Source organism: Schistocerca americana, chromosome 2 (assembly GCF_021461395.2).
Source record: "Schistocerca americana isolate TAMUIC-IGC-003095 chromosome 2, iqSchAmer2.1, whole genome shotgun sequence".
In the NCBI taxonomy this organism is placed as follows: domain Eukaryota; kingdom Metazoa; phylum Arthropoda; class Insecta; order Orthoptera; family Acrididae; genus Schistocerca; species Schistocerca americana.
The window spans coordinates 431,583,757-431,608,438 of NC_060120.1; the positions used below are offsets into that span (position 1 = coordinate 431,583,757).

The 24,682-nt window shown below is 40.8% G+C and overlaps 1 protein-coding gene and 1 long non-coding RNA gene across 2 annotated transcripts in view; one reads left to right on the plus strand and one right to left on the minus strand.

Moving 5' to 3' along the window:
• Nucleotides 1-11,764, minus strand: part of LOC124595735 — a 34,199-nt gene extending 22,435 nt beyond the window's left edge. The window contains exons 1-2 of the long non-coding RNA XR_006978235.1: nt 11,571-11,764; nt 3,945-4,103 (exon numbers count right to left, since the gene is read on the minus strand). This is a non-coding gene — a long non-coding RNA (uncharacterized LOC124595735). The remainder of the gene's footprint in view (nt 1-3,944; nt 4,104-11,570) is intronic.
• Nucleotides 11,765-11,921: 157 nt separating this feature from the next.
• LOC124594983 (esterase FE4-like) overlaps nt 11,922-24,682 on the plus strand; it is a 178,440-nt gene continuing 165,679 nt past the window's right edge. The window contains exon 1 of the mRNA XM_047133513.1: nt 11,922-12,074. Coding sequence (XP_046989469.1) covers nt 11,928-12,074 — 147 coding nt within the window. The 5' untranslated portion in view covers nt 11,922-11,927. The remainder of the gene's footprint in view (nt 12,075-24,682) is intronic.

The following is a 24,682-nucleotide window of genomic DNA, read 5'->3' on the forward strand; positions in this document are numbered from 1 at the left end:
ATTCTGTAGTTTTCGTTGTAGAAAACGCAACGATACCTATTGCCTGGAAAGGGGAAGTGGTGACGTGGCATTGCCAGGAACTAGGTCACATGACGAGGTACAGCAAGACTACGGTTAAATTAGCGCCCAAGAAGCAAGAAGCTCATAATAAGTTTGTGACCGATGATATGGATAAATGTATTAAAAGGCAGCAATTTCTATGGCATTACGAACAACAGAAAGAAATACGAACTTTGCGAAAACTGCACAACTTTTGTCAAATAGAAAAGAGCTTCAAAGCTAACAAGGAAACCCAGCTAGCACTCAAGCTTATTTCAAGGTGGATATTGAGGAAATTGGTTTTAGGTTCAGTTGAAAATTCAAGATTGAAAAATCAACCTGTTACACAGCTTATTTCAAGGTGGATACTGAGTTTAGGTTGAATTAAAATAATTTTCCCAAGCTTGAAATAAACTGTAATTTCCCTGGAAGTCTGTACAGCAGATGGGCGCACAGCATAGCTTCCATAGACGTCCACGGGAAGCGCCACAGGTGTTTATAAGCCTTGCACTGACTCTGCTAGGTTTATGGCCATTTTACCTTTGTGACGCGCATTAATGATTGTTGACTGTTGTGAAGTTTGTTTTATACTGGAAAATAGTTCGATAAGTGTGTGGCGTCTCCTGCCTTACTGCTACACTGGGTCTGAAGAGGATATATAGTGTATTACAGGTACGTTGGTGCATTTTTCTCTAGTGGTACATTAACATTACAAATGTTAAATACTATTACGTAACGTAAAGAAATATCATATTCTTTTACGTAGAAAAATTGAGCCTGGGTGAAAGTGAAATAGATTACCAGCTAAGAATACATATTACAAGTTGTTCAGCAAAAAGAGGTCATTTTAAACTAGCTCTCTAGTACGTGGCGCCAATAAATTAAAACTTAATGTTATTTTACCTTTTTAAAATCTCACCATTTTATATATATCGCCCTATTACATTTGTTTACCTGTAAGTACTTGCCTGTGTCACACCATGAATGAATAATTGTGAAGTGTGAAAAGTTTCTTTGCAAATACAAATAGTAATGACATGGTGAACAGGAAAAAGTACATCAAGAACCAGTCACTACAGCGGTGTCAGTTTTTTTTATTTACGTAGTTTTGAGTGCTCTTTAATTGCAGTAATAAGAAATTTCTTCCCGTTAGTATGACACTCTTGCACAAAGTAAACATACTCAAGAAATTCAAGCCAAAGAAGTCTTAAAGTTGGGGCAACCATAAAATCAGAGTTGCAGTCTGTTATTATGCCATCAGTCTTGAGAGGTTTTGTTGAAGCTGTTAATTCTTTCTGTGATGATAGACACAAAATTTCTTGTGACTCATGCTTGACAAAAGTTAAGCATATTCATAATAAGTGTAACATTACTTTTCATGTTTAGGTTGATCAGTTTCAACTTTTTACATTTGTTATGTTTAGGTATGGCTAACATTTTCTTTTACCTGTTACACGATCATTATACAGGCAGAAGTCAGCGAAATTTGATCCTGCTCTGGTCTGTGTACTGGGGCCGGAGGGGCTTCAGAATAATTTAATTTTAAAATAAAACAAATAAAAAAACATACATGTCTTGATAATTTTTTCACACCATTTCCATTCTGATATTTATTTAATTAATTAGGTTCAATAAATTCAGATTAATAATTATATAGCTTAAAACAAGCTGTAAATTCCAGGCTGTATTCCATGTGTGTAGATACAGCTGGAACCAAACTTGATAAGTCAAGCTTGAAATATAGCTTGAACTCTGCCAACTTTGATGTTTCTTTCAAGCTTGAATCCAACTAACAGGCCTGAATATTCCGGCTTTGGTCAAGATTATGTACTTGGACTTTACATCTGGAAACAAGTTTGAAACCGGCTTACTGTGCTATCTGGGAACCCTTAAAAAGCAATGTTCTGTCCAGGTGCGATGCCACAGTTCCCGAAGTCGCTCCCTCTGAGGTTTGGTTTCGAATCCCCTCTTGGGCATGAATGTTGAGTTTGTCCTAAAATTAAAAAAAGGCCGTGTGCGGCCGCACGTTTCGCACATGCCTTGCGCCGGCCCTGGGTGATACCTGTGGTTAAAGGATCCAGGCAGACAGGTTTTTTAGGCTAAAGCCAGAGTCCAGACAGATGACAATCAAGATAAATAGAACAAAAGAAACTTCATGTAAAGTAAATAGGAGTAAAGCTAGGGCAGTATCAACTTACTTCAACAAAATATCAGGGGAATAAAAAATAAAGTAGATGAGCTATTAGTGTGTTTAGATGATCTCAAGAATAAGAATAAGCCTGATATACTCTGTCTGTCTGAACACCATGTAACGGTGGGCATGGATAGTGTCAGTATAAGTGCGTATAATTCAGCATCTTACACTTGTAGATCGAGGGTGGATAAAGCAGGAGTTGCCATTTTCATAAAACAAGGATATAAATGCAATACTGTAGAAGTAAGCAAATTTGGTGTTAATCAGAACTTTGAGGTTTGTGCATGTGAACTTCAGCTAGATAATGTTGTGTTGACATTAGCAACAGTGTGCAGGTCTCCACTAGGCGATTGGGAGCTATTCATAAAAAAGTTTGACTCCCAATTATGCTGTCTGCCAGACAAAAAGAAGAAGTTATTTATCTGTGATGATTTCAATGTAAACTTTCTAATTAATTGTAATAGTAAAAGTGAACTAGAAGCGTTATTAACAACATATAACTTAGAATCAGTGATCAGTATCCCTAAATGTATAGCTCAGGATAGTAGCACAGTAATAGATAATGTGTTTGTACAGTAAGAGGATGTAAAACAGACACATGCTTTCCCTGTGGTAAATGGATTGTCAGACCATGATGCACAACTGATTAACTTAAAAAACCTAACAGGGTGTACAGTCCAGAAACAACTAAGTAAAAGTGTGAGGTCACACAACATGGTATCTATAGACTACTTCAGAGGAAGCTAAAGAAATGTTAATGATAAATGCAACATATTTCTTGATAAATTTATATCCCTTTTTGAACATTGTTTCCCAAAGAAAATTACTAAATGTAACACCACACACATTTGAAGAAACCTTGGATTACTACAGGTATTAAAGTGTCTTCAGAAAGGAAAAGAAATATGTATGTTAGAGAAGAAATTAACAACTCCAGCAATAAAATCAAATCAATAAGGAATGTTGTTAGGAGGAAGACAGGAAAAGTAACCACTGGGGTAGGTAGTATTACTATTAAAGAGAACGAGACCATTCAACCAACAGTACACAAGTAGCTAATGTATTTAACAACCATTTCTTAAGAGTAGGAGAAAAAATTGGTGAGAAAAGTTCAAAAGAAAAAGCCAGGCAGAACATGGAAGAGTCTTTATTGAAAAACTTTTGTCAGATTAACTCTCACCTAACAACCTCTTGCGAAATAAGTAAAATTATAAAACTTTGAAAATAAATGTTCTGTTGGAGTAAATGACATCACTAATAAGATATTGAAACAATGTAGAGCAATTACAGCTGATGTTCTGAGTCACATATGTAATGCATCATTAACTAAAGGTATTTTCCCAGACAGGTTAAAATATGCCATTGTCAGGCCTCTCTACAAAAAGGGGGACACCACAGATGTCAATAATTATCAGCCAGTATCCTTGTTTACAACATTTTCAAAAATCTTCGAGAAAGTAATGTACTCAAGAGTGGTTAGCAATATCGACAGTAATGGGATACTTAGTAAATCACAGTTCAGATTTCAAAAATGCTGTCCCATTGAGACAACAATATACAATTTCACCATCCACGTAATAGTCTTTAAATAGTAAAATGTCACCAAAAGGAATTTTCTTTGACTTGTCCAAAGCATATGACTGTGAACCATGACATTATTTTACAGAAATTACGATTCTATGGTATAAATGGAGTAGCATATGAGTCATACCTACAGAACAGGAAGCAAAAAGTTTCCTTATGTGGGTCAAGTGATTTAAATAAGTTTGCCACTTCATCTAACTGGGGTGAAATTGCATTAGGTGTTCCACAGGTTTCAATCATGGGTCCTCTTCTGTTCTTGATACGTGTGAACGACCTCCCTTCCTATCTGAAACAGGAAGCTGAACTGACACTGTTTGCTGATGATACAAACAACATTATTAATCCAGTAAAAGAAACTGAATTGAAAATGATACAACTAAAGTCTTTGGAGAGGCCATTAATTGGTTTACTACAAATGGGCTTGCTCTAAACTTTGAAAAAACACAGTATATCCAGTTTTCTGCTGCCAAAAGTACAGTTACTTCAATAAATATAACACATAAACAAAATTCAGTAGCCAGGGTAGAGCATACTAAGTTTTTGGGTGTACATATAGATGAGAATCTTAATTGGAAAATTCATATTTTGGATATTCTAAAGCGACTAGGTTCAGCAATTTTTGCAATCAGAATAATTGCCAATTTTGAGAATATAGAAATTAGAAAGCTATCATACTTTGCATACTCTCTGATGTCATACAGAATAATATTTTGGGGTAACTCAACATTTAGACAAAAAGTATGCACTGCTCAAAAGAAAGTGGTTAGTATAATGTGTAGGGTTCATAGTCGCACATCTTGTAGGCATCTTTTTAAAAGATTGGGAATTCTTACAACAGCCCCACAGTACATTTACTCACTAATGAAATTTGTTCTCAACAACATTGACCAGTTTAAAAACAATAGTGACATTCATGATTATAATACAAGAAAAAAGAAAGACTTACTCTATCCTTTACTCAACCTGTCTTTGGCACAGAAAAGGGTAAATTATGGTGCTATAAAAAATTTCGACAGATTACCAGATGAAATAAAATGTCTGACAGACAGCAGTAATAGCTTCAAAAATAAATTGAAATCATATCTCCTTGACAACTCCTTGTATACCATAGATGAATTCTTGAAGAGGAATAAATAAATCTGTAAATATAGTTTATGCATTTTGTGCCATTTAAGGGAATGGGGTAAATAATAGAAATATTAATCTTTAACACTGTATTGTAATATATACACATATATTAAAAAATCTTGTTTCATATGAGCGTTGCTTGTGCACTTGACACGTTCCACATCATAACAGCTACCATACCATGTGACTGATCAATGGAACACACAACCAACTAACTAGTTAACTGACTGAGAGAGCATCTGTGACCACATTTTCAGTGCCCCTAACATACTCTATCTGGTACTGGAACCTTTGTAAGAACATTGCCCACCTAGTGAGCCTCTTATTCAATAGCCTGCAATCCTGCAAATACTTAAGGGCCTTATGGCCCATCATTAGAAGGTCTCATACCCTTTCAAGTATATCCAAACTTCATGAACCCCCACACCACTGCCAACAATTCCTTTTCAGATATACCATAGGACCACTCATGCTTAGTCAGCATCCTACTTGCAAACAATGTACTACGATGTTCCATCTTTCCATCAACCAACTTCTTTTGGAACAAAGCAGTACCTATCCCATAGCCTGAGCTGTCAGTGGCAAGGTAAATTGGGAGTGACATATCCAGGTAATAGAGTAGACTACTGTTACTTTAACTATCCTCGATTTTATTGAAGTCAGTTGTCCACACCCATGGTGCATTTTTCTTTAACAATTGTGATAGGTTTGGTGAATTAAGGCTTAAGCAACCTATGTATTTTCGGTAGAACCCTACCATTCTGAAGTATGCTTTCAATTGCTTGCAATTTCTTGATTTGGCACAATCTGCTATTGCCTTTATCTTTTCTTCATTGGGTACAAAACCCTCTGATGACAATACATGCCCTAAAAATTTTATTTCTGCCTTCAAAAACTCATAATTTTTCAATTTCAGAGTCATACCCCCATTTCTCAAAGCTGTAAACACACCTTGCAACAAACCATAATGCTCTCTCCAAGTTGATGTAGCAATCAGGATATCGTCTTCATAAATTGTCAGTCTTCTCATGAGCTCACTCCCCAGCACATAACTGAGAGCTCTCATGAACACAGCTACAGATACTCATAGTCCAAAAGGGGATACTTTGTATTGATAGACCCTGCCTCCAAACAGGAAGGCAGTATACTTTCTGCTTTGCACTGTTAAAGGCAACTGCCAAAACCCAGCCATCAAAACCATAGTTGTTATGAGTTTTACATTTTTTAACCCTAAAATCAATTCATCCATGTTCTCGGGGTGGTCAGTTTCCCTTAAAATTATTTTGTTCAACCTCCTAGAATCTGGAACCAAGTGCACCGATTTGTCCTTCTTCTTGACAACTACTATTGGGTTGCAGTATTCACTTCTGCACTGTTCCACAATTCCCCATTCTAACATATGTTGTAGTTCTCCTCTAGCTGCCTCCCTCTCTGCCAGTGCTATAAGGTATGGCCTGACCTTAATGGGTTCATGTAGATTCACCCTGAGTGAAAACTCAAAACCTTCCCTGGTTTTTCAGAAAACACATCTGCTACATGGAAATTAGCCACCAGTTTTTCATCATTGAGTGCAATTTTGAATTTAACTCTTTTTCTTCCTTCAACAGTAATCAGTTCCACCATCTAGTCCTTACAATCTATATATGCCTCATATTTACTCAGGAAATCAATCCCCAACACCATATTCATATTTAAATTTGGGACCACCAAAAATGAATGACTAAATACTTCACATCCAATGTTTACATCTAGAACTACCTCCTTTCTCGCTGGTTTACTGAAAGTTCCTGTAGCATTTTTAATTCTCACCCCTGTGACCGGAAATTACACTGTTTCCCTGTTCTTAACATGATCATAAAAGGTCTCTACCACCACAGGCACAGAACTTCCAGTATCCACCAGAACAGTTTCACAGACCCCTGCTGCACCAACAGTTTTTATTGGCTGCATGTTATCAATAAAATCATGCTTCAATTCTGTTTCAGCCAACAAGTCCTCCTCTAGCTCCTCTAGCAATCTTTAGTCATGGTGCACACCTACTCTTCACTAAAAGATTCAATAGCCTTATCCTCTGAAAATATTAAATCAAATGCCCCTTTAATTCCAGAGTTTACTACATGTAACCCCTCTAGCTTCCTAGCAACTCTATATTTTTCTTCCTCCCAGATCTCTGGTATCAACTTCCACTGATGCTTCCTGCAACAGTGTTCTCAGTAAAGAAAAGTTGGACCATACACCCTTTCCCATGAAACTGCACAAAACAAATTGAATTCTGGAGAGTCCCTCTCATGTTGTACAACTTCATGTGGCTATTGCATACCCCATATTCTCACATTATGATGGTTCACCTTACTATTTAAATGGATTGTTGTGTCGCCACTAAACACTAAGTGTGGAAGAAAACTGTCATCTTCATCTTGTCAGGATGAAATTACATAACTCCGCACATTGTTGTTTGTCACCTTCACGAATAACTTGCAGTAGCTGTAGTAGCCAGATGGACATCGGGGGCATGTTGAGCTGTCGACCTGCACAGTGAACAGATTTCTGTGGACTCCTTGTGGGACTAAGGCGGATGCGTTCGATGTGTGTGTCAGACACTTGGGGATGGCCCGGCGATTTGCCTTTACACAACTAACTTGTTCCACAGACTTGTTCATGCCAACGTATAATGCTCTATGCTGTAGGAGGATCAACACCGTACCTAGTACAAAAGTCACGCTGAACAGATATTACTGACCCACACGGCGCAAAACGTAGAACACAAAACACTTTCTGTTGTCCCAACACTATTTTTACTAGAACTGAAGTGGGCACACACTGCTGCTACCTAGAGGGAACCATAAAACTCGAGAGTTTGTTCTTTCCAACAGTATATTGTTCATGCACATATCTCAAATACATAATATTTATGATTTTTTTAAACTGGATGATTGTTTTTGATACACCCTGTATGATGATTCCAGTTTCTCTTGCCAAAATAGTTTGAATTTTTTGGTAATGGTTTACATATTTTATCTTATTATACTGCCTGCAGGCAGCCCACCAAGGGAGGGACTTAGTGACTTGATGATGGAAGATGGTGTCACGGTGGAGACCCGAACTTATGACGATTGCTTGCTATAGCGTATCCCTCTGGTGCTTAGCGTAGCTCCCTCTTCGTAGTAGGTGCTGGCAGACTACTGATACCTCTGTTAAACTGTCCATTATTTATACAGGTTGAGAGCTTACTTATTGTGCTGATGCACTGCTTCCAGCCATGTCCAGAACAACAAACCCATGGGCCTCCAATGTAGGAACTGCTTGACCCATCCTGCAAGTGACCCATCTTACTGCAACACTAGCAGGATTGCGGTGCTGGCGTGGCCTGCCTCGCAATGCATAAACAGCCCTGTTCTGCGAGTGGCACACTGACACTTCAGTGCCCACAGGCTGCTTCAATTGCTGCGAGTGAGCTACAAGCTATCTGTCATTGAAGGTCACTTACAAGGAATCCTTTGAGTGTGTGGTCGCCTAGTTCAGTCTTCAATAAGGCTCATTTGAACGTCCTATGTCAAAACTAATGATCCACCATGAGCATCAGAAGGCCGACAAAAAGTGACTGTCCGGGAGGTGCAGGTATCAACTTTCTGTGGGATATGTGTATTACTCTTTACAAAATGGACATAATCGACAGTCAAGAAATGTTCAAAACATACCATTAGCATACACCATGAACACCGAATGAAAAGCAGCACACCACAGTGGTGATCACAAAGGTTCGCACCATCAAAATCTAAGGGGAACTTGTTGGGAGTTACAGTGTGGGATGTTCAGCTGGATATCCATTCTTAAAGCAAATGTATATAGAATCATGTTGGTGCAATGGGACAATGAAAACTGATGGAATGTGGTGGCAAGCAACCCAATGTGAAACAAATCTGTCTTGGAGCTTATTGTGAAACTGGCTATCCATTAAGCATTAGCTGCAGATAGTGCAATAATATGTTTCATTGGCACAGGAAAATAAAAACATCCAGACACTGAATTTTTCCACGAGTTCCAGATGCAATGTCATACATTTTACTCTAAAGCAGTACGATATTTATACACAGACCAGGAATCAAGCAAAAGCAAGTTTTTTTGACCAGCTATTGGCTAAAAGCAGTGCTCATACCGTAGCGTTATGGGGTTGGACAAAAAAAAATGGCCTGAAGAACGCAGTTCCAAGGTACAAAGAAACACAGCAGAGGAAAGAAAATACAGTACTAAGCTGACTGTAGCAGATGTTGAAAGTGACCACCATTCATCTCTTGGCACTTTTGGGCCCTAGTCAGCAAGTTTCTGGAGGCAGATCGGAGCTGGACTGCTGCAATCCAAAATGTCCGGTTGCAGTTCTTGAAGACTATGAGGGTTGTTGCGATAGATCTCATACATGAGGGCTCCCCACACAAAGTAATCGCGCACTGACAGATAAGGCGACATGAGCCCTAAGACTGATTTGATGCAGCTCTCCATGTAACTCTATCCTGTGCAACTATCTTCATGTCTGAATAACAAAGGCAATGCATACCATTCTGGATATGCTTGCTGTATTGATCTCTTGGTCACCCTGTATGATTTTTACTCGGCACACTTCCCTTCAGTACCAAGTTAGCGATCCCCTGATGTCTCGGAATGTGTCCTATCGACCGATACCTTCTCCTAGTTAGGTTATACCACAAATTTGTTCTCCCCTCAGTTCTATTCAGTACCTCCTCATTAGTTATGTTATCTACCCATGTAATCTTCAGCATTCTTCTATAGCACCACATTTCAAAAGTTCCTATTCTGTTCTCCTCTAAACTGTTTATCGTCCATATTTCACTTTCATACATGGCTTTCATACCTTGCTGTGCTGGTACTGCGAACGGCTGAAAGCAAGGGGAAACTACAGCCGTAATTTTTCCCGAGGACATGCAGCTTTACTGTATGATTAAATGATGATGGCGTCCTCTTGGGTAAAATATTCCGGAGGTAAAATAGTCCCCCATTCGGATCTCCGGGCAGGGACTACTCAGGAGGACGTCGTTATCAGGAGAAAGAAAACTGGCGTTCTACGGATCGGAGCGTGGAATGTCAGATCCCTTAATCGGGCAGGTAGGTTAGAAAATTTAAAAAGGGAAATGGATAGGTTAAATTTATATATAGTGGGAATTAGTGAAGTTCGGTGGCAGGAGGAACAAGACTTTTGGTCAGGTGAGAAGAAGGGATCGGCTGGTAGGACATGAGGCATCAAGGGATCACAAATTTAGCATTGGAGGGCAGCATGGAGGGTAAAAATCGTAGAGGGAGACCAAGAGATGAATACACTAAGCAGATTCAGAAGGATGTAGGTTGCAGTAGGTACTGGGAGATGAAGAAACTTGCACAGGATAGAGTAGCATGGAGAGCTGCATCAAACCAGTCTCAGGACTGAAGACTACAACAACAACAACAACAACATGGCTACACTCCATACAATTATTCTTAGAAAATATTTCCTCACACTTAAATCTACATTCGATTTTAACAAATTTCTCTTCCTCAGAACCTTTTTCTTGCCATTGCCAGTCTACATTTTATGTCCTCTCTATTTTGGCCATTATCACTTATTTTGCTGCCCAAATAGCAAATGTCATGTACTACGTTAAGTGTCTAAGTTCCGAATCTAATTCCCTCAGCATCGCGTGATTTAATTCGACTAAATTCCATTATCCTTGTTTTGCTTTTGTTGAGGTTCATCTTATATCCTCCTATCAGGATACCGTCCATTACGGTCAATGAAGACCGTAGCCAGCGGGGTGAGGGTTCCGGGGCGTCTGAATCCTCCCCCCCCCCCCCCCCCCCCCCTTGCACGCCCTCCCACCTAAATGAAATTACGCACGACCTAGTTGCTGTGTAGTGAAATTGAAAGATGTTTTTATTTTCAGTCGTGTATCGAAAAAGGGATACGCGCCATCGATACATTTGCATTATCGATTGCACATCAGCTATCGCCGATCCATACTTAAGTGAAGACCAACGACTGCATATTGTTGACTGTACTTGAGCTCTGTTGTTGTTTTATTAATCAATTCTGTTCATACTTGTAGTTGAATTAAATATAAATGCTGTTGTTTATTGCTTTACTCTGTGTGCTATTGTGATAGTGTTTAATTACAGGTACGTTTGTAACAAGAAAGAAGAGGAAAACTGATTTTGAATCGTCCTCTAGCGTTATAGTAAATCAACAATGCTTAGGCGCTACTATAATACCCTAATTACCTATCTATAGCAGTTTAATGTTAGCACTGGTGTCGTTATTTAGAGAGTGGTATTTCAGTATTTCACAAGGCAACGGGGCGGTACACATGTGGCTACGTTTTTGGTTCAACTGGTCTTTCAAGTACTTTGCTGTCTCTGACAGAATTACAGTGTCATCGGCAAAATCTCAAAAGCTTTTATTCCTTCTTCCTGGACTTCAATTCCTATTGCCAATTTTTTCTTATAACAATTAACCATTTTTCCTAAAACCGTAGGTAATGATAATGAGCGTATGGCCGCCGATCCACAAGTTCTTTAACGCTACTACGGCGACTTGCGACGAATAAGGATGAAATGATGATTAAAGAAACACAACACTCACTCATCTCGAGGCAGAGAATATCCCTGACCCCGCCGGGAATCGAACCCGGGACCCCGTGTACGTGAAGCGAGAACGCTACCGCAAGACCACGAGCCGCGGACACAACCGTAGGTGCTGTAAATACATTAAAACTTGGCTCGTAAGTGCGCGCACCAATCACCGCCGAGGAGCTATTCAGTTAGTCCGCTGTACATAGTACACGACTTACGAGACTGTGTGGCCTCGGTGAGCAGAGATGAATTTCTCGGCGCCGCGACGAAATCGCCGTGTCATCGTCGTGCGAGGTCACGGGCCTGCGGTCACGTGACGGGCGACGCCGGAGCCGCGGAGGCGGGCGGCAGTGCGGCGGTGCGCGCCATGGCGGACAGCGGGTACGTGGTGGTGCAGCCGCCGGCCGGCGCTCTCCGGGGGCTGACGGCTCGGACCAAGGGCAAGGCGGCGCCCTACTTCCGCTTCCTGGGCATCCCCTACGCTGCGCCGCCGGTGGGGCCCCTGCGCTTCCAGGTCAGGCAGCGAAACTGCGCCGCATTTGTTACGCAATCGCTGACACGGAATGGAATCCTTCTAAGAGAAACGCGTAAAACAGCTGCTACAAAAACGATCAACACGGATTAAAAAAAAGAAATGCGTAGGCTTCCGCGCCCAGAGTCAGACGACATAAAAGTTTTCTGGGTTTGGTACCGCGTCATAATGTAAAAACTACTGCTGCTGGAGAAAAACCAACGTTTTGGCCACGATTGCAGCTGCCTTCTTCTGGGTATAGACCCATAAAACTTTTATGTCGTAAAAAAAAAAAATGTTCGAATGAAACACAGTTGCCGGTCGGTGTGGCCGAGCGGTTCTAGGCGCTTCAGTCCGGAACCGCGCGACTGCTACGGTCGCAGGTTCGAATCCTGCCTCGGGCATGGATGTATGTGATGTCCTTAGTTAGGTTTAAGTAGTTCTAAGTTCTAGGGGACTGATGACCTCAGATGTTAAGTCCCATAGTGCTCAGAGCCATTGAAACACAGTTTTATTATTAATACACGACGTCTTGTAAACAACAGCTGCCTGTAAACAAGCTGATTCCATGTTTCTAGATTGTCGAAAGACGACAGTGTAGCACGACTACTAATCAATATACGACCAAGCAGAGTATTGTCGCAAATAGGTGATTGACTGGAGGAATATCTGACTAAGACGACACAGTAGGCTATACTGGACGGCAAAACGAAAGTAACATGGGCTGTGCCTCGAGGAAGCGTAATGGTACCTGCAATAGTTTTCAATAAAAATTTTCAGACAGGATCAGCAGCTTTGCTTTTGTGTACCGTAAAAGTGCGTCGTTGAATGATTATAAGGGACTGCAGGAATACTCTGACAAAAATTCCACTTAGAGTAATGACTGACAGCTCTCTGTAAATGTGCATCGATGTTAGATAATGCATATAAGAATGAAACAGTATCGTTTAATGTCTGACAAGAACATTACTGGTGAGCATGTTGGGCATGTCACACCGTATATGTACAAGGTTTCTCAAAAAGAATTACCTGATTTCAAAATTCCACATTTATTGACAAAAACATGTTACAAACATGGGATGCACTGGAAAATACTCACAAAATCTTGAAGTTTTAGCCATACCTTTACAAGTGCTCTTCGTATCCACAAGCAGAAGCACGAACAACATCTAGATGATAGTTAAATTCGTCATGGCGCCTGTTATTCTGTTCTTCAGTTCTTCTACGTCACGAGGTAAAGGGGAGATGAACAAAATTTCCTTCACATACTCCCACAAGAAACAATCTTGGAGGCCAGCAATGCAGAGCTGTGTCTCGAGGTCCTGTGCGCCCTGTCGAGTGTCGAGGCGGAGTGTCATTGATAAACTGACGTACATAGTTGTGCCAATGTGCTGTAGCTCCATCCTACTGGAAAATGAAGTCATTGGAAAATGGTTCAAATGGCTCTGAGCACTATGGGACTTAACATCTGAGGTCATCAGTCCCCTAAAACTTAGAACTACTTAAACCTAACTAATCTAAGGACATCACACACATCCATGCCCGAGGCAGGATTCGAACCTGCGACAGTAGCCCCACGCGGTTCCAGACTGAAGCGCCTAGAACCGCTCGGCCACTCCGGCCGGCCAGTCGTACATTCAGACTAAAAAAAATTGTAAGATAAATTATTAAATTATATACTTAGAGAGAAAACTATTCCCATATTAAAGAAAGATACATGTTAAACGGAAATTACACTTACTTTTCTTTATACCATATTCACAGTTCGCTCGGTATGCACAGTTTTTTCGCGATCCAACAGCAAGCAAATGCAACAATGCTCTGTGGAAGAGACAATACAGGTAGGAGCATTGTCTTGGCCAGTGTGTCAGCTCTCTGAAACCAATCCTACCAAGTGAAACTTCACTCTTTTTTCAAGTTATTGAACAGGTACAAATGAACAAGGCTTTTACCTCTTAAGGGTCGGCCTTGGTGGCCGAGCGGTTCTAGGCGCTACAGTCTGGAACCGCGCGACCGCTACGATCGCAGGTTCGAATCCTGCCTCGGGCATGGATGTGTGTGATGTCCTTAGGTTAGTTAGGTTTAAGTAGTTCTAAGTTATAGGGGACTGATGACCTCAGAAATTAAGTCCCATAGTGCTCAGAGTCATTTGAACCATTTGAACCTCTTAAGGTGTGGTTGTACCAATTACAGCCATACATAGGAACCCCATCCTATGGTAAGTCAATATACAAATACATTTCTTGGTGTATGTATTTGGTTGCTGTCATACATGAAAGAATATTTAAAAAAAAAAATATTCTGCCATACAGGATAATCGCATAGCCTATTCGCTGAATACTATGACATTGAATACCTTAAGTACCCTACTGTGCTTATCAACGTACCTAGCACAACATGTTTTTGCATCGTCAGTATGAAGGACCCTCAAGAGACAGAGACATAGGGAGAAAATGGGAATTCGGTGCATCAAAAAGAAAAAGAAAGCAAAGCTGAGACGATTATATCCAACTAAGCTATGAGTTCGAGTATGATGAAATTTCTTTAAAAAACTTTAGGTGTAACTGCTCCAGAAGCCTCCGATGAAGCTCTTATCCAAGTATCTTTAGTTTCTGAAACAAATCCAGCTTCAGAGTCGAATAAACTTGTTACCCTTTCTGATGTAGCATCAGAACTGGGTGAAACTCCTGTGATCCGAGACTGTGAGCCGAATAAAGATGTCAAAAGTGATAATGAAGAGCAAACCGTTCATATAAGAGAGCCATTTATGGAATTATATCCGGGAATGTGAGTATTTCCAGTAACATATGCGCAGCGTTATGATTTCATTCAAAATGGTCTCCAACAAGTCCTAGAGAAATCTGATGAAAGTTACCCCAAAGATGCATATAAAATTTCATTTTACTATAAAATTGAGGAACGGCGAAAAGAAAAATCGCAGATACTTAGCTTACTCCATATCTCAAGACAAAGTTTATTGCTTTCCATGTCGACTTTTTTCACAATTGCAGACACAGATGGTAAAAGTAGGATGTTGTGATTGGAAAGATCTGAGTAGGATACTGTAAAGGCATTAACAAAGTCAAGTACTCGTGGAGTGCATGATTAGATGGATGGAATTCTGTAAAGAAATCAGAAACGGAAAAACAATAGATAAGGAAAACGAGAGACTGATTAGGGAATCACAGAAATATTGGCGTAACTTGTTTAAAAGATTGATCCATATTATAAAAAACTTAGGTTCATACAATCAGGCGTTTAGAGGACATCGAGAATCCCTTACCTTAACGAAAGCAGGAACAGTTATCCAAATATAATCTAACACTAAATGGGCATTTGCAACGTATTAACGAAAGGCAACTTTGTCAGCATTATCTGAGCCACGACATACAAAATGAATTAATTACGTTAATGTCCAAATCTGTTATCAACGACGTTATAAACAGAGTCAAACATGCAAAATATTGTGGCTTCAAACTCGATTGTACCGGGAATTAGAGCCATGTGGAACAAATATCAATAATTTTAAGATTTTGTAATTCCTCAACTGGAGAGATGCAGGAATATTTCATTGGGTTTATTGCCGTCGCAGAAACAACGGGAGAATGAACTAGGAAATAATGGACTAGATATCTAAAACTGTCTAGGCCAGGAATATGATAACTGTGCCAATATGGTTGGCATTAATAAAGGTGTTAGAACAAGATGATGATGATAAGGTCCCATCGTAGGGAACCCCACCGCTGTACTAGGCAACGTGGTTTGCTATTGCCTTCCTCCGTCCGTAATGGGGATGAATAATGATGATGAATACATCAACACCCAGTCTTTTCGAGGCAGGAAAAATCCCTGTCCCTGTCGGGAATCAAACCCAGGACACTGTGCGTGGGGAGCAAGAACGCTACCGCAAGACCACGGACAAGAGTACTCAATATTAATCCACTAGCTTTGTTCACGCAGTGCGGATGCCACTGTTCGAATTTGTTTTGGTAGATGCCCCTAACACTTCTACAACAGCTAAGACGTTTTTCGGGTTCATCAATAAAGTTTATGTGGTTTTTACAAAGTCAACAAGCGTTGGGATCTTATAAAAACTAAATTAAAATTGACATTGAAACCTCTGTCTGTAACACTATGGAAAAGAAGAATAAAGAGTTGTAAAAGCGATATTTTGCAATTTCATGATGTCATCGAGAGTGTGAGTGACCTGAAAAATAGAACTGATAATTTCGAAACTCTTAGCGACTGTGAAGCTGTCTTGAAGAAAATGTTAACTTTTGAGTGTATTGTTGCAATATTGAGATTTTACTACGTGTCAACAATATCAGTAAACTACGGCAATTGGTTCAACTGAACTTGAAAGCCGATTCTGGATTCAAGAATTCCGTAACACAGGATTTGAAAACAGCGTTGTAGAAGCTCGATTGTTTGTAGAAAAAAGTAGTTCGGAAATTTAGTCTCAGTTAAAAAAAAAAAAGTGAGAATAGCACAGAAAAAACGAATGTTCGATTATGAACAAATTTATGAACCTATACAATCTGCTGAAATGCAGTACAGAGTTAGCTTTTTTAACACAAAAATAGACGCTATAACAGTCGATACCGATGTCGACTGAAAGTGCTCAACGAATATATTGAACGATTTGGTTTTATTTCCGATATGAATTATTATAAATCGTTATCCAAGGACGACCTTGGCAAACATTGTCATGATTTAGGTAGAATACTTCGAGAAAGCGAAAATAGGGAGGTACAGCCTTTCGAACTTTATGAGGAATTCCAACTTTGAAATCCAAGCTACAGGACTCAATCAAAGACGAAAAACAACTTATTCAGTGCATATTAGAAAATAATTTGGAAGAAGTATACCCAAATCTATACATAACAATCACAATAATGCTCACAGTTCCGGACAGTACAGCTTCTGCCGAGAGAAGTTTCTCAAAGCTAAAACTGATTAAGACATACTTAAGAAGTGCGATGTGCTGAAGAAGATTATCTGTATTGTTATTGCTATCAATTGAAGCGGAAATAGCGGCTTGTACGATTGGCAAAGAAGACTATCTGCGTTGTTAGTACTATCAATTGAAGCGCAAATAGCGGCTAGTGTTAACTACGACGTAATCTTTAAAAAAAATCAGTGACGCGAAAAGCCAGAAGTTTCGTTTACTTTAATGTGTTTGTTTAATGTAATTTTTGTTATTGCAATAATCCTTGTATATTTTAATAATAAAATTTGTGCATAATTATTATTATTGTATCATTCATCTCATTTAATTTAACATTTTCTTTCTGACTGGAAAGTGAAAGGGGCCTCCCAAAACTGATTCGTCGCTGACGTTCAGTTTTCGCCTAGCGCCGCCACTGAGTTTGAACACAACTTGTGATGGTCAATTGAGTCGTTACTGGATAGAATCCACATAACTAGTGTATACACTTGTGTTTTTCTTCAATGTGTGCTATCACAGGTATTGTACAAGTGTCGGTGTGGGAAGTTTTCAAAATACAAGATCCCGTAAAACACTCGCACTAGAATCCTGCGGAGCGGTTCTAGGCGCTACAGTCTGGAACCGCGCGACCGCTACTGTCGCAGGTTCGAATCCTGCCTCGGGCATGGATGTGTGTGATGTCCTTAGGTTAGTTAGGTTTAAGTAGTTCTAAGTTCTAGGGGACTGATGACCTCGGAAGTTAAGTCTCATAGTGCTCAGAGCCATTTGAACCATTTTAGAATCCTGCAACAAACACCATTGACATTCTAATTTATCCTACTTTTAGTTCGTGAATATCAATAGCCATTGTTCCATTAAAAAAAGGGTATGTTTGCACAAAAATACACTTTCTAAGTATTATTAAAGTCTGTTTATTGGTTAACAATAGGAGCCCTTGACTCCAATCCATTCTGTGAAAACCACAAATCAATAGCACCTTCCATTTTTGCAACATTGCGGTGCAAGTTTTAGGTGATTCACCCTGTATGGATTCCATTCTTAACAAGCATCTCTTGGAGCTCGAAACCTCTCTTTGCTTATTGGTAAATCTGTAACATTAGGATTTACTGTTTGAAAAGTAAAATTACTGACAATTCCAGGAATAAAGAGAATATGAAACGTAGACAGCGAAAAATGCTTTCCCATAAAGAGAAATATGTTAACGTAGCATAGAAATTTAAATGTTGTGAAGTCTTTTCCAACTTATTTGTTTGGCGTATAGTCTTACGCTGGCATGGTACGTGGACGATAAACGCTAGAGACAAGAGAGTATCAGCTTCTGAAAACTTGATGTGTTGATCGAGCAACCAATGACGAAACACAAAGTCGAATTGGAGAGAAAAGAAAATTATGGCACAAATTGACTAAGAGAAAGGACAAGTTAAGACGGTAGGCCTTATTGTGGGGCATCGGGGAATAGTTAATTTGTTAATAGAAGTGAATATGGGTAAAGAATTCTAGAGAGAGGCCATGTTTCAATGAAGAAAGCTGGTTGAAATGTAGGGTACAATAGTTACACTCCTGGAAATCGAAATAAGAACACCGTGAATTCATTGTCCCAGGAAGGGGAAACTTTATTGACACATTCCTGGGGTCAGATACATCACATGATCACACTGACAGAACCACAGGCACATAGACACAGGCAACAGAGCATGCACAATGTCGGCACTAGTACAGTGTATATCCACCTTTCGCAGCAATGCAGGCTGCTATTCTCCCATGGAGACGATCGTAGAGATGCTGGATGTAGTCCTGTGGAACGGCTTGCCATGCCATTTCCACCTGGCGCCTCAGTTGGACCAGCGTTCGTGCTGGACGTGCAGACCGCGTGAGACGACGCTTCATCCAGTCCCAAACATGCTCAATGGGGGACAGATCCGGAGATCTTGCTGGCCAGGGTAGTTGACTTACACCTTCTAGAGCACGTTGGGTGGCACGGGATACATGCGGACGTGCATTGTCCTGTTGGAACAGCAAGTTCCCTTGCCGGTCTAGGAATGGTAGAACGATGGGTTCGATGACGGTTTGGATGTACCGTGCACTATTCAGTGTCCCCTCGACGATCACCAGTGGTGTACGGCCAGTGTAGGAGATCGCTCCCCACACCATGATGCCGGGTGTTGGCCCTGTGTGCCTCGGTCGTATGCAGTCCTGATTGTGGCGCTCACCTGCACGGCGCCAAACACGCATACGACCATCATTGGCACCAAGGCAGAAGCGACTCTCATCGCTGAAGACGACACGTCTCCATTCGTCCCTCCATTCACGCCTGTCGCGACACCACTGGAGGCGGGCTGCACGATGTTGGGGCGTGAGCGGAAGACGGCCTAACGGTGTGCGGGACCGAGCCCAGCTTCATGGAGACGGCTGCGAATGGTCCTCGCCGATACCCCAGGAGCAACAGTGTCCCTAATTTGCTGGGAAGTGGCGGTGCGGTCCCCTACGGCACTGCGTAGGATCCTACGGTCTTGGCGTGCATCCGTGCGTCGCTGCGGTCCGGTCCCAGGTCGACGGGCACGTGCACCTTCCGCCGACCACTGGCGACAACATCGATGTACTGTGGAGACCTCACGCCCCACGTGTTGAGCAATTCGGCGGTACGTCCACCCGGCCTCCCGCATGCCCACTATACGCCCTCGCTCAAAGTCCGTCAACTGCACATACGGTTCACGTCCACGCTGTCGCGGCATGCTACCAGTGTTAAAGACTGCGATGGAGCTCCGTATGCCACGGCAAACTGGCTGACACTGACGGCGGCGGTGCACAAATGCTGCGCAGCTGGCGCCATTCGACGGCCAACACCGCGGTTCCTGGTGTGTCCGCTGTGCCGTGCGTGTGATCATTGCTTGTACAGCCCTCTCGCAGTGTCCGGAGCAAGTATGGTGGGTCTGACACACCGGTGTCAATGTGTTCTTTTTTCCATTTCCAGGAGTGTATATAGAGTTGAAGCAGATATACTAGTTTCAAGCCCCTTTTCCTTTTTGAGTCACCAGTCTCCTGACTAGTTCGACGCGACCGCCATAAATTCCTCTCCTGTGCGAACCTATTCATCTCAAAGTAACGTTTGCATCCTACGTCCTCAATTATTTACTGAATTTATTCCGTTCTTTATCCACCTCTAAGTTTTTTTAACGTCTAGAGCTCCCTCAAGTACCATGGAAGTTATCCCTTGATATCTCAACACATGTCCCATTATCCTGTCCCTGCTTTTTCTCAGTGTTTTCCATATGTTCTTTTCTTCGCCGATTCCGCAAAAAATCTTCACTCCTTATCTTATTCATCTTCCTACTTTTCAACGTCCTTCAAGTGCTTCGATTTTCTTCTTTTCCTGTTTTTCCACAGTTCATGATTCATTACCATGCAATTCTGTGCTCCAAATGTACTTTGCCAGAAATTTCTTCCAAAGATTACAGATTAAGAGCATACTTCTCTTCGCCAGGAGTGCCTCTTTGCCTATACTAATCTAATTTTTATGTTCTCTTTGCTTCGCCCGTCGTATGTTACTTTGCTTCCAAGGTAGCAGAATTCCGTAACTTCGCCTACTTCGTGGTCTCCAGTTTTGGTATTAAATTTATTGCTAATTTCATTTCCGTTACTCTTTATTACTTTCGTCTTTACTCCACATTACTTTCGTCTCTCTTCAGCCTACTCTCAGTCCGTATTCCGTTTTCACTAGAATGTTCATACTATTCAACACATCTTGTAATTCTTCATCATTTCACTGGCGATAGCAATATAATCAGCAAATATTATCTTTGTTGTCCTTTCACCACGGATAATTAATCTAACTCTCGAATCCCTAATTTAATTTCCGTCACTTCTCCTTCGGTGTATACTGTATAGATTGAACAGTAGGGACAAAAGACTACAATTCTGTCATACAAAATTTGTAATCCGAGCACTAACGCTTCGTCGTCTTCCATTCTTGTTGTTCTCTTTTGGTTCTTGTAGATATTGTCTTCCCATATAGCTTACTCCAATTTTTCCAGAATTTCGAATATCTTGTACCATTTTACATTGTTGAAGGCTTTTTCATCAAAACCAAACTTATCATTCTCTAACACTTCCTCCATTTCTTTTACTATTAAGGCGCGTTTACATTGAGCTCAGAACATGTTTTTGTTCGGAATATTGTGCGCAACTTGTTCCCTCAACATGTTGGCAACATTGTTCGTCGTTCGCATTTCCGTTTACACTAGCGACCAACATTTCTACGTATTTGCATAGTCTGCTGCGGTGAACTGATAGGTTACTTTGTGTATTCACATTAAGAGATACACTATGCCAAGTGAAGAGCAGGAATTAATGACATTTGGTGCTGCATTAATAATACTTAACGAAATGAACAGACGAAGAAAACGACGTAGTCGTCGTTGGTGGACCAAAACATACTATAGAAGACGTGGCGGGAATGACATGCTTTGTGAGCTGAATTTGGAAGACGGTTCTGGCTTTCGTAACTTCACTAGGATGTCGCCGTCAGATTTTGAAATCTTGTTGAATATTATAGGACCAGTTGTTTCAAAGAAAAGACACAAATCTCAGAAAAGTAATCCCTGTGAACCAAAGACTTGCTGTTACTCTTCGTTTTCTGGCATCAGGAGACTCCTATCAAAGCCAGCCATATCTCAAATAGTTCCAAATATTTTAATATCATCCAGGAAACGTAGTTATTTACATCCAAACCACTTCGTTTCGTAAAGTATGTCAGTACCACATCCCAATTTTTTACTTTCCTCTATTTTTCTTTTCTCTCGTCGGTACTGAGACAAGAGAGATTTAATTTTTTCTGTCCACGTCACTGCTACAGGTGCCAAGCGCCGCAGCAACTTTTTGTAACGAATCATGTTTGATTTTAGTATTTTTGTAACCTGCGTAACGTACATTCCACAGGCACTCCTCTGCCTCATAGAGCGATATCAGCTGGGAAATTTTGTCTCGTGACCACTTCATTTCAAATAAAAATGAAGGAACATAAAATAAACGCACCACCACACTCCAGCAAATCAAACAGCACAACACTCACTCAGAGCAAACGAACACTAGCGCTGCGTAGCGGAATTTAGAGACAACAGGCCACGAACAATGTTTCTTTGATCTCTACCTACGCAGCCGTGGAACATTGATTTTGTGTTGCGAACATCGGTAATCCATTACTAGCCTCGAACAATGTTGTGAACAATGTTGCGAACTCAGTGTAAACGCACTTTTATATTAGACGGCTGTTGCGCCTCGTAAAGTCATTCAGTGTAGTCTCCCCACATACACGCTTTCTCCTCTGTGGTTAACGATGGAATTCCCATTGTACTTTTTATGCCGCGGCCCTCCCTTTTATTAAAGCCGTATTGGCTTATTTTCGACCGTGACTGTTTGCTAAAACCTATGAAAAGGGTTTCCAGAGACCGCTATTTGGCGCGATTCTTTGTTACTTGGTTACATTATTTGATATTACAACACGTTCCGGGCTATAACTGGTAATACAAAAATATTTAACATGGATAAACATAGATCTTATAGTAGTCACCTATTTTGGCATGTGTTGCGCCCTGTTTTGTTTATGTGAAATGGCTGTCTTCTTGTGGCGAGTACATCCACTGAAGTGTCATACCTCGGCAGTTGTTGCTCATCCGATATTGTAGTGCCTGTGTTATTAAGAAGACCGATGTAGTGTTCCTTCGGACACGCGTGCTCATTTTAAGAACAAAACTGTCTACATCATGTTTGTATTTAACTATTATTATAGGTTTCGGCCAAATTAGGCCATCTTCCGGTTCAAAACTAAAATACAGGATAACTGTTGCAACCACAGTCGCCGGCTTTGAATTTCCCCCGCAACGATTTAGAAGGATTGCCCCATGTACTTGAACATTACTGCTTACCGAACTTCTTGTAGCTCTTCCTGATTTCGAAAACAAGGATAATTCTTTGTTCTCTCTTTCCCGTACACTTCCAGCCACGTCTCTCTCTCTCTCTCTCTCTCTCTCTCCATCATGTCGATGACTATGATATTCATGGTACTAAGTGAAATTTGATTTTAGGAACTGTTTTTGTCTGTGCTTACTGCAACACTCTGCCAATTTCTTATGAATTGCAATTAATGTAGCCCACTTTCTGCACATCTCAAGATTTTCGAATTTAAATTCGTTTTAGCGTATTACTTTAAAATTATAAACACTTGTTGATGTTATTAATACTCCAGCATCATCGCTGTCGTAGCAGTTAGCTAATGGGACGGTAAAAATCCTATGGTCACCGGTCGTCATCAGGACACAGGAATGTTATCTCTTGAGGCTATGTCTGACTCATTCGACCATCAAGTTATGTTTCTCTGTCCAGGAATGGCGTTACGCACTCTTGAGGCGATACGACGATGCCGTGATCGACGTTAAAGGCGTGTGAGAGGATGTGTTCTTACCTAATGTCCCAAGTGAGACAAGTAGTCATCACTTGAGGAACGCTTCTAGGGCGCTATCATGGAAACGGTGTATGTAGTTGCCTGGTGCGTATACTTCGTTCGCTTCAACAGCCTTTATCGTTAAACGCAGTTTCTAAAATGAGTAACACTTATCAAGGCAGATAACGACTGATTATAGTCCATTTAACTGATTATTTGCATGGACGTACAACGTATCTCCCAGTTAAATTAACAGATCTGTGATAACATTAACACACTGTTAGATTTTGTCACTGCGCTAGCGTAATTCATAAAAATGGCATTATGGACTGCAATACGTGTCGTAAATACTAATTGACTGTGAAAGGCTTCGTTATAATATCACTTTGACTGCTGTGTTACTTCGTGCTACGTCACATATTAGATGTGTTGTTGTTGGCTTCAGTCCGAAGACTGGTCTGATACAACTCTTCACGCTTGTCTATATTGTGTAAGCCTCTTCATCTCTACGTAACTACTGCAACCTACATCGATTTGAATCTGCTTACTGTATAGATCCCTTCATCTCCCTCTATCATTTTAACCTCGCCCCCCCCCCTTCCTACATCCCACCACTACTAGACTCACTATTCCATGATGCCTTCTGATGTTTCCCATCAATTCTTACTTTAGGTCAAGTTGTGCCATAAATTTCTTCTTTCCTCACTTCGATTTAGTTCCCCTTTATCAACAACCGAAGTCGTCCGGGGTGGCCGAGCGGTTCTAGGCGCTACAGTCTAGAACCGTGCGACCGCTACGGTCGCAGGTTCGAATCCTGCCTCGGGTATGGATGTGTGATGTCCTTAGGTTAGTTAGCTTTAAGTAGTTCTAAGTTGTAGGGGACTGACGACCTCAAAATTTAAATCCCATAGTGCTCAGATCCATTTGAATTTTGAACCAGCAACTGAAGCTCTCAACAACTTCTGGTTCTTTCGATTTCTCCAGGTCTCATTTCCTTAATTTCCAATTTCTTCAGTTTTAATCTGCAATTCATGATCAATAAATTATGGTCCGAGTCGACTACCACCCCTGGAAAGTCTTACAGTTTAAAATCTGGTTTCGAAATCTCTATCTTGCCATTACATAATCAACTTGAAACTTCCAGTGCCTCCAGGTCTCTTCCACGTATACCATCTTCTCCCATGATTCTTAAACAAAACGTTAGCGATGATTAAATTATTCTCTGTG